Source organism: Triticum aestivum, chromosome 2B (genome assembly GCF_018294505.1).
Source record: "Triticum aestivum cultivar Chinese Spring chromosome 2B, IWGSC CS RefSeq v2.1, whole genome shotgun sequence".
Taxonomy (NCBI): Eukaryota; Viridiplantae; Streptophyta; class Magnoliopsida; order Poales; family Poaceae; genus Triticum; species Triticum aestivum.
Genome location: NC_057798.1, coordinates 139,743,587 through 139,754,103, shown reverse-complemented (window position 1 = coordinate 139,754,103; position 10,517 = coordinate 139,743,587). Strand labels below are relative to the sequence as shown.

Here is a 10,517-nt window from a genome sequence, read left to right as displayed (position 1 = left end):
GGGTACGTTGTTCATTTGAAAAACGATGCAATTGTCAACGTACAGCTGCAACCATACGGCCCCAAAGCGAGGCTCGAGCATTCTCCTAGCTGTTCCGCTAACCCCACCCAACAAAGACCGGTCAAACTTCAGATGCTTCCTGCCGAGTGCTCGCATAGCCGCCTTCCCTATAAGTACACCACCCGAATGCACTCCGAATTTCATCATCACAAGCAAAAAACCACAACGACGGCACGCAAGCACGCCGCGCACCAAGCATGGTGAAGAAGCCGTATCCCTTCCACAAGCCCTTCAGCCCCCTCCGCCGCCTCCTCCGGCGAACCCTCTCCGGCCGGCACCACCGCCACTCAACGGCAAAAGGTCCAGCCGTACCACCAACGGAAAAGCTGCAGGGCCAGACGGTGATAGTCGACGTGGAGGCGTGGCTCCTGATGTCCCGGCTATCCACCTTCCCTTACTTCATGCTCGTCGCCATCGAGGCGGGCGGCTTCCTCCGGGGCCTCCTTCTCCTGCTCACCTATCCTCTCATGTGCCTCTTCGGCCATGACATGCGCCTCAAGGCCATGATCATGGTGTCCTTCTTCGGGCTGCGTGAGAAGGAGGTCCTTAGGGTTAGCAAGGCCGTCCTGCCAAAGCTCTTCTTGGAAGACGTGGCCGTCCAAGGGCTTGAGGCGGTGAAGAAGGCGAGGATGGTGGTGGCGGTGAGCACGGTGTTTCCGAGGGTGATGGTCGAGGGGTTCTTGAAGGAGTACCTCGGTGTCGACACTGTGGTTGGAAGGGAGGTCATGGTGGTCGCCGGGCGCTATGTCGGAGTTATCGCAGATGATGCGCTGGCCGCGGAGGAGATGATGAACAAGGGCAAGCATGATGAAGGGGTTGGGCTTGTCGGAGTTGGCGGCAAGATGCACCATTTATTTTCCCGTAATTGCAAGGTGAGTCTTATTATCATTCCGGGCAAGTAGGGAATGTGTTATTGCAGTAAGAAAACTAAACTTAGGAAATGAAAGGACAAAGGACTAATTACAGAAATGATATCGGGGTGTTTCAGAATAAAATAACACACAAGCTATAGGATTAACTTTATTTGTGCACATAACCTCATATGCAAGGCATCCGGTATCTTCTCGCTTATAAAGAAGCCAGAATATTCAGATAGTAGAGCACACATTATAGGTAGACAGATATTCCCAGTAAGAAATTTAAAGGTCAGAGTAGGGAACAATCCATGGTTACTTAGGTGAAATTTGGTAATGTTAGGTAGGAATTTTCACAAGAAAACACTATTCACGTAGCAGCCCGGATGTGTATGCTTATGTATGTGCAAGTTAGCCATGTTAGATCAACCACATTATTGTAATGATAAAATATTTTTTTCTCTAAACAGTGTAACAAAGAAGTTTGAGATTCAAGATATAACTATATATACATATGCACAAATCAGATATTACGTACTCCCTCCATTTCAAATTACTCGTCGCTGAAATGGATGTATCTAGAATTAAAATATATCTAGATACATCAAGTAATTCGGAACGGAGGGAGTAGTCAGTTGAATCATGAATGTACAAAGTAGCACCCGGACATATGCATGCATGCTTGCCATGTACTATATGGTTCTATAGTACGTGGAGTACATGCACGTCGTCAGTACTACTACCAATTACGAAGGATGTAGAAAGAAACTAATTAAATTAACTAAACTTTCATGTCGCCTATACTTTGACTTCGTAGATGACTTGTAGAAAGGAATGAGAGTAGGCGGCGTTTGGTGTGAAACTTGGGGCAGAGGAGCATATTTCACGCTCCAGAAATGAGGCATGCATATCCTCCGCTTAGTTGAAGTTTGGTGGCAAAGAAAACCTACCAAAGTGTCGTGCTGAGAGCATGTTATTTAGGTTCTGAAGTAAAATAATACTATTAGCGAGATAAAGTATTGATGGCCATGTTCATGGTACAGTTGAAGTAGTTGACCAGAGATTTACACTTCACACGTAAGTATATGAATTATGTACTAAATTAGAGCACCTTGGAACTGCAGGAAACCTATGCTGTGAGCGAGGCCGACAAGGCGGCATGGCAGGCATTGCCGAGGGACAAGTACCCCAAGCCCCTTGTCTTCCACGACGGCCGCCTCGCCTTCGCGCCGACATTCTCCGCCGCGATCGCCATGTACACGTACATCCCCTTCGGCATCTTCCTGGCCATCGTCCGCAGCATGGCATACAGCCTCCTCCCCTACCGCATCTCGGTCCCGATCGGGGCCCTCACCGGCATGCGCTCCCGCATCATCGCCGGCCCGCCCGCCGACGCCATGGATGAAAACAAGGCCGGCGGCCGCCTCTACGTGTGCAACCACCGCACCCTCCTGGACCCAATCACCGTCGCGGCTGGGCTCCGCAAGCCCGTCACCGCGGTCACCTACAGCGTGAGCCCCGTCTCCGAGCTGATGGCGCCCATCCGCACGGCGCGGCTGACCCGGGACCGGGACGAGGACCGCCGGCGCATGGCGGGGCTGCTGGCGCGCGGAAACCTTGTGGTGTGCCCCGAGGGGACGACCTGCCGGGAGCCCTACCTGCTCCGCTTCAGCCCGTTGTTCGCCGAGCTCGCCGCCGAGGTTACCCCCGTCGCGCTCGAGACGCGCGTGGATATGTTCTACGGCACGTCCACCAAGCCGGCGTCCAAAGTGCTCGACCCGCTCTACTTCATGATGAACCCGCGGCCGGAGTACCGCGTCGAATTCCTGGAGCCGGTCGATACCACGACCGTGGCCGACGGCGAGGAGGACGGCCACGGCCGCGACAAAAGCCACAGCATCCACGTGGCGAACCGGGTGCAGCGTGTGCTGGGCGAGGCGCTTGCGTTCGACCTCACCGAGCAGACGAGGAAACACAAATACATGATGCTCGCCGGGAACGAAGGCATCGTCAAAGTGAAGGCCAACAAGTCGTAGGTGTGCAGCTAGTACTAGTTTTTTATGCATGCATCTGTTATCATGTGATGTACGAGTAATTCTTTATTGCTTTGATTTCTTTTCACCAGTATTTGTAAATGGACTTATTGTTGGCCTGGGTGTATGTACATCTACCTGTACTCTATGTCTCTATGATTTTCATTTGATATGTGTGGAAATTCATGTGCATATTGAAAGAAGGAATAAAGAGAGCAAATTTGAAAAATTATTGTGAGGCATGAGAAGACGTGCCTTCGGCTCGCTCCTGTGATTGTAACCGTGGCTAGGTGATCTACAGATCTGGATGTAATTGTTGTTACTTATTCTTGATGTTCTTTGTACTGCCGTGATAGTTGATGAATAGATCCAAAGTTTTCCCCACAAAAAAAGAGAGCCAACCGACACGGCCTCTCTAAACTCTCCTACCCCCCTTCCTGTTGAGATTCATTCTATACAATGCCCGACTCAACCCCCTTCCGTCTCCGGCGGTGTAGCATGGCGAAGTAGAGGTTAGAGAGGTGCATGAGAATCAAAAGTTTACCCATCGGCAAGAAGAAGTAGTGGCGCCCCTCAAACATCTCAGACCCGGCGTCAGAAGAAAGAGCCCCGCATCGCCAGCTATGGCGACTCGGGCGACCACCCATCCCTGCTGCCTCAGGCGTCTCCTCCCGCCTCCTCCTGCTCCTCACCCCATCGCCATCGCTGATCAGAGCCGCCCGACAAAGCCCCGGGTGACCGACAGTGGACCCTCTCTCATCTCGTCCCATGCCCTCAACGCCTTGGAAGCAGATTGTTTCATGGTCCTTCATCATGGTTGGTAGCGCCCAACAGAGATGCGACCTACCGGTCTCAGATCTTTGGTTGTGCTTCTCGAGCGCCTCTTGCAGCGAGTCACCGACGTGGTTCGGCATGCGCGGATCTGGCCATGCCCGGGGTGGTGGTGCGAGGCCCTAACGTCCTCATCTGGATCAAGATTCTTCATTGTGCTTCCGCGAGGCTTTTATCACAAACTCGTCCAGATCGATGGTTGCGGCATGGTTCATAGCAAGATTCGGTATGTGTGATGGTCCGACCGGCTATTGTGCGGGCTTGGCCGAATCTGCACGCTAGTGCTCAGGGGCGGGGAGGCGGCAGTCGGCGGTGAAGTGCTCTGCCGTCGGTGTTGGTCCATAATGAACAATCCGGCACAATGGCAACTTTTATTTTTGACTTTAATTTAAATTTGAATTTGGACCGGATTCGAACCAACGCGAGTTTAACAACAGTAATCATAATGACGTGGCATCATTAGCAGGGAATTACTGTAGCTTAATTATTCAGGCGTCACAGTAGCACCTTCTTATAAGTATCCCAATAGTAATCGTCCCAACGAAGAGCGGAGGAGAGTATTTATGAGTGATGTTTCGGTCACACATACAAGTTGTCACTGGTCTTGTATGAGTAACTGTTGGAGTATCTGCACAAGTTATTAGTGTTTCTCGAGACAAATAAACCTGAGTGGTAAAGAGATAGGATTGTGGTTGCGAGAATAGTAACAACTTAGAAGTAAAAAAGCATAAATAAAAGACTGAACATAAAAGTGTTTTCCTGCAAAAGAGAGATTAGGCGCGAAGAAACTTTGAATCATCTTATACATCAAGTGTGTCAGTGCGACGGTACTTCCAGTCACCTTGCAATGTGAATTTAGTATTCCGGGGTTGTGCTTAGTAGGAGGATCACCCTAGGGTTATGTAACTCCTCCACGTGTGATTACATTCCATACTATGGTCCCGCTTCGACTTTGCCATAGTGTGGTCATCTCCACAATTAAGGTCGCTAAACCAAAAACATGCATTACGTTCGGTGGTTCACCTTTTATCTCATATGGTCTTCGGTCCTCGTAGATATCTCCACATGTCACATTGAAGGTCACAGATTCCCTAAACGATATGTGTTACCTGCGTAGGTCTTCTGATCATGTTACTTGGGCCGTTAAATTGTGACAACACGCATTGCGCTCACCACAGTATAACAACTTACTTGACAACCATTAAACTACAAGCACAAATGATGACATATACAATAGTCACAAATGAATCTCACCATTCACCTACATCTCCCACACCTAGGGGAATTTACTCACACATCGGAGGATAATTCCAATCATTACAGAGAATAATTCCTTGAAATTCTTAATACTGGGAAGATCCACAATAATATGAATGATTAAACAAGTCTCAATGTCCAGATGAGTAGTTTACACCTTGATCTTACAACTTGGAATTCTTCCACAAATGAAGATGAAGTGATGAAATGGAATAGAATGAAGATGTTTTCTAATCCCGTATGAGTTACTGGATTCCCCGAAGAGGAAAGGTGATATAGCACATCAGCAGAAAATATTTCCCTAAATGATATGTGTTACCTGCGTAGGTCTTTTGATCATGTTGCTTGGTCACTTAAATTGTGACAACACGCATTGCCCTCACCACACTATAACAACTTACTTGACAACCATTAAACTAAAAGCACAAATGATGACATATACAACCTTCACAAATGAATCTCACCATTCACCTACAACTCCCACACCTAGGGGGATATAATTTACTCACACATCAGAGGATAATTCCAATCATCATAGAGAGTAATTCCTTGAAAACCAACAAATTTCAGTCATAGAATTATGAGACAAATATGTTTTAGCCCTAGTATGATGTGCCTACTATGATGGGCCGGTTTCAGCATAGCTTTGTCATAGAAAGTATTCTAGGATGAACGAGTGATACCTCATGATGATTACATGGTGTAGTAAAAGACCAAACTTTTAGTAGTGTATGATGGTCATTATATCATATGATTGATGTAGGGATGGAACAATCAAATGCAGATCGAACCGTGCCCTTCCCATGTCATTTTTCATATTTTCAAAGCAAATATGAATATGAATCCAGATGTTATCAGATGTGAATGCAAAAGCGAATGTTACTTGAATATGAATATGAATCTGGATGGTATCAGATATGAACGCAAAGCAGATCTTACAATTTTATTAGCGACACATTGCGCATAATAAATAAGCCAGTAAATATGTGACATAAAATTAGACTCATGACAGACAATAACTCAGTGATAGACTAATTAGCAGATAAGTACTACTATAATACTCACAATATTTTCTAATATTTGATCACACAAAATTAAATTTTCACCACTTGTTAGGTTTTTACATTGGATAATGGGGTCATGAGTCCATATTTGTTTATATTGGATAACATAATTCTGTTGGGATATGGATATATCCACTTACACATCCAGATTTACTTCAAAATCAACACCACATTTGTATTTTTAATAAATCTGAATATTTTCTCACCATTTTCATTTTAATTTGGCTATGGATATTGACTTCTAGATGGGACTTGGTTACAGAAAGAATAGAAAGGCAATCGGCGCAGAGAGGAGACAACGATGGATCATGTATTAGAACTTCCTTATTAGTTGTTTGGTTTATCGATATCATAGTTCCAATTTTCCTACCTAATAAGATCGTATAACCTTGATTCGAATGGCTATGGTTGGCTGCCCCCTATCAGTGCACATAACAATCATGATAATTACAAATTGCAAAATTTCCAAGATAACAATAGAAGAAACATGCACCACATAAACAGGACCTCGTTTAAGTGCCATGTACAGCATCAAACATGCATACATTGCTTTGTGCTTCTTCTTCTTCCTCCTTTGCTTGAGAGAAAGATCTCATGATCCATGGACGAAGGTCGGCCTGAGTAGGTGGGCGACCCTACACATTATAGGGCTTGTAAGCTCGCCTTAGGAGTAATTGGAACAAAGTAGGTCGATCCAACGGTACATATTCATCCAACGGCATCGATCATGCAACTGTACATGTTCATGCAACGGTACATATCCATGCAATCGCTCATGGTGCATAACCCACTCTGTGGCACAAAAGCTCACGTGATGGGCAGTGAAATTATTGAAGTGTGTGGCTGATCAATGGACGCTAGCTAGCTAGCTACTACCTTTTTCTCAACGGTCACCAGGGAAGTGCATGCATCCGTTTCCGTTTCCGTATACAGCACAACACAGGAGCCAGCCAGCCGGCTAGCTAGTAGCTTGGACACATCCGGCGGGCGTCCAAGGTCTACCGCGTCGACCCAGCTGGCTCTTGGCACCGCGTCTTGACAGTGCAGTTAAATTACTTACTGAAGTAAATGGCGGGCAGAAGCCATTAAAACCCCGGAACCTGCGATGAGCAGCCATTGATCCCAAAATTAGGGATCCGACTTGCCTGCTCCCTTTCCATGCTTCTATCCGTGCTCCCACTTCATCCTACGGCTGTTCCTTTTTCTTTTTTTTTAATCTAATCATCTTCCCCCTTGATTTTCAGGGGCTGGGGCCAGGTCTTATTTTCTTCCAATCAAATCAAGCCACATACGCGGGAGCACGGATAGGAGCATGGAAAGGGAGCAGGCAAGTCTCGTCCAAAATTAGGCTCTTTGCGCTGCTTGATTGTTGCTAGTTGTGACTCCGTGCGCCGCAGCAGAAGACTCACCTAGGTGTGTTCATGGGATCAACTAACTTATGCAGAGGCCAAGGGTTCCAACCTCCTTTTTTCGAAGAAAAAAAAAGCTTGAATCTCTCCGTTCTCTTCAAATTGGATAGCGACCCTCAGGCATAAACCCTAAGCCTAAACCCATAACCCAAAAACCCTAAAAGCACATGCTACAAAAATATCATCATTATCAAGTTTGAAAATTTTAAACTTGCAAAAAAAATAGAAAATTATCGAACTGTATTCAAGATTGGTCTTTGTTTAAAAGTTCTCGTAGCAACGGACACAAATATGCAAAAAGAAATTGTTTGGACTTTTGATTCAAAAGACCTAGTAGATTCAAATTTCAAGATGAAATCAAAAGACATGGGAGATGGGATGGATGGCGCATGCATCTCTGACAAAAGCTGCCAAAAGCATGCATGGAAGGACCCTTGCCCTACAATAATCAAAGTCTTTAGAACATCTATAGCCGGACCACTCAAACCCGCCTCATATGCCCGGACGGGCCTGGTCACGTTTTTTTGACCCAGACGAATGCCTCAAACGGACCTCAAACGCCCGGGCTGACCGGCACCCCCCATATCCAGCCCAAATATGGGGTGGATATGGGGCACCCGGGCGCGCCCGTGCACGCCCGCCACGTCGGGCCCGGCCCATGCTAGCCCACCCGACCCCACTTATATTCGTCCCCATCCGCTCGCCGGAGCAAACCTTAGCCACTTCACTCCCCTCCCCTCCCCTCCCCTCTGCCATCCAAGCTCACCTCTGACGGTTTCCGGCCTTCGCCATGGCAGGCAGCAGAGCGAACTCCGACCAGTCCGGATCCGTCGACTGGGATGTCAGACCGTATGGGTTGGAGGAGGCAATGGCAGTCTGCATTGCACTCCGCCGCTCCCGAAATGACAGCGCCCGGCCGACGGATGGATCTATTCGCCGCGACGCCATAGGGTCGGCACACTGGGCGCTCGGGTCCTCTGGTGCTGGATCCTCGCGGCACCGGCAGCCGGAACACCTCTACTTCCCCATCGTCGGTCGGTCAGATTATGAGTCCCACCAGGAACTGGTGGCCCACCATGGGATGGAGAGGATAAGGGCCGCCGAGGCCCATATCGCGGCGGAAATTGCGTTGGCGGAGGCAGCTGATGCGGCGGCACGGGTGGCCGCAGAGGAGGAAGCCATCTGCGCCCGCATTATGAAGAAACGGCAGCGGAGGAACACGCGCGCCCTCGCCCGAGAGCAGAATCAGGCGGTTCATGACATGGCCGGACTGCCATCGAAGGAGGAGAAGGAGGACAGCGACGACGACGAACAGAGCTGGCTCGATCCGTACTGCACCTTCGACTGGTACTTCGGCGAGAAGGACGACAAGGGCGTCGGGAAGGGCAAGGGCAACCGTGGATGAAATCAATCATAGCCAAACATGCCAAATTTTGGTAGTCCGGTGGCATGTTTAGTGTAGTGTGATGGAGTAGCCGGACGATGCATGTGCGTCACCGTAGTGGCACGAGTTTGTATGGATTTGAGATATGGTAATTGAGGTGTCGGATGTGAATTACATTTTTTGAGGGGTGCCCGGTAAGTGCCCGCGGACGCGCCCGGGCGCGTCCGCGGGTGTTTGAGGGGCCGGATTTGCCAAGTTCGGTGCGCGTCCGCGGGTGTTTGAGGGGCCGGATTTGCCAAGTCCGGCTGGAGATGCTCTTATGGACAAAGAGATTTACAAATCTTAAAGCAATCCGACGGTTGCATTCATGCGTGCTCCCATCCATGTGTGCCTTTGCCGCTTTGCGAGTTTCCGACATATAAATCATAGAAACTCTCGTCTTGGGCAAGTCCACAATTCCAACAGATACAACATGTAAGCAAAAGTATTTATAAATATAAGTCTTAGCATAAGAATGATAACATTTTGTTTTCTTTTTTGCTAAAAGGACAAAGGTCATATATTATGTAGAACAAACCCTTCCAAAAACACCCCTACAAAAATTAAAAAGTACACTCGAATATTTGGGACGTCGAAGTCTTCTTTCTCCCGCATCCTTCGGCGGCGCGCCATTGCTCGTTACCCCTTTTGGGCCTCTGTCTCGGCAAAACAAACTTGTTTAAACTCATGACCTTTGAGAAGCAGTGACCGAAAGTCATTGATGTAGACCGGAAGATTGATGGCCATGATCCCATAGCAAATTGCCACCCCGAAGAAGAAATTGTTGGAGAGGGTCTGTAGAGCACCCTTGCTCCAGGTCAGAGTTGTTGGAAAGCACAAATCACACACTCTTCTTGATGGGGCTTGGGTTGTCCAACTTTCGTCAATCAGAACTGGTGTTGGAGTACGACGATGCGCAACCACATTGGATGGTCTGTAGTACAACGCGATTGAGACAAACCTGTAGAAAAAATACCAGACCCACAGAATCAGATCTGGAGACAAACCATATTTTACACGCCTTTCGGAGATAGAAAGAAGCATCACAAGAACAAGGGTGAGGTGAGCGACACAATCGTCTCGCCACCATCGTATGGAGACGAAGCTAAATTTACCTCTAACCCTGACACCACCGGGTCGAAGCCTTATTAGCTTGCAATTTGTGGTTGTGCCTGGGGTGTCCCGGCCGATATGCAACGTTAACCTAGGCAAACCACAACCTTGAAATGCAAGCCATACTGGCGCAGCCCGTGGCCCAAAATAATTAAATTTTGCATTACGAGTGATAAATAACCCAGTTTCATGATTAAATAAGACATATTATATCATATTTTCATATACATATTTTAGTCCGTGTGGAACTATATTGGTAAGAAAAACATACACCGGTTGTTTCGATTTTATCTTTTTTTTCTTCTGTTTTTTTTATTGCGGATATCTGGTTTGTTAACTTGCTTTGCTCCTCATTTCAAGCATTGTTCCGTCTACAGTGTACGTGTAGTTTCATACACACACTGCTCAAGGTGCAATAAGATATATTATTCTACTAGGGCATGTTGATAAGTAGGTATCCATCTTCTAATTCC

At 47.5% G+C, this 10,517-nt stretch overlaps 1 protein-coding gene across 1 annotated transcript; it reads left to right on the top strand.

Annotated features, from left to right (window-relative positions):
- Positions 1 to 221: 221 nt before the first annotated feature.
- On the top strand, positions 222 to 3,181 carry LOC123040825 (probable glycerol-3-phosphate acyltransferase 3). The gene is made up of 2 exons (XM_044463570.1): positions 222 to 932; positions 2,039 to 3,181. Exons 1-2 carry the CDS (start codon positions 258 to 260, stop codon positions 2,948 to 2,950), a joined length of 1,587 nt encoding a protein of 528 aa, XP_044319505.1. The 5' UTR covers positions 222 to 257; the 3' UTR covers positions 2,951 to 3,181.
- Positions 3,182 to 10,517: the final 7,336 nt, after the last annotated feature.

Bases quoted from the DNA above. Each gene is read 5' to 3' on its own strand.
- LOC123040825 (XM_044463570.1), top strand. From the start codon at position 258: ATGGTGAAGAAGCCGTATCCCTTCCACAAGCCCTTCAGCCCCCTCCGC. The intron at 933-2,038 runs GTGAGTCTTATT...TTGGAACTGCAG, and splicing joins TATTTTCCCGTAATTGCAAG to GAAACCTATGCTGTGAGCGA.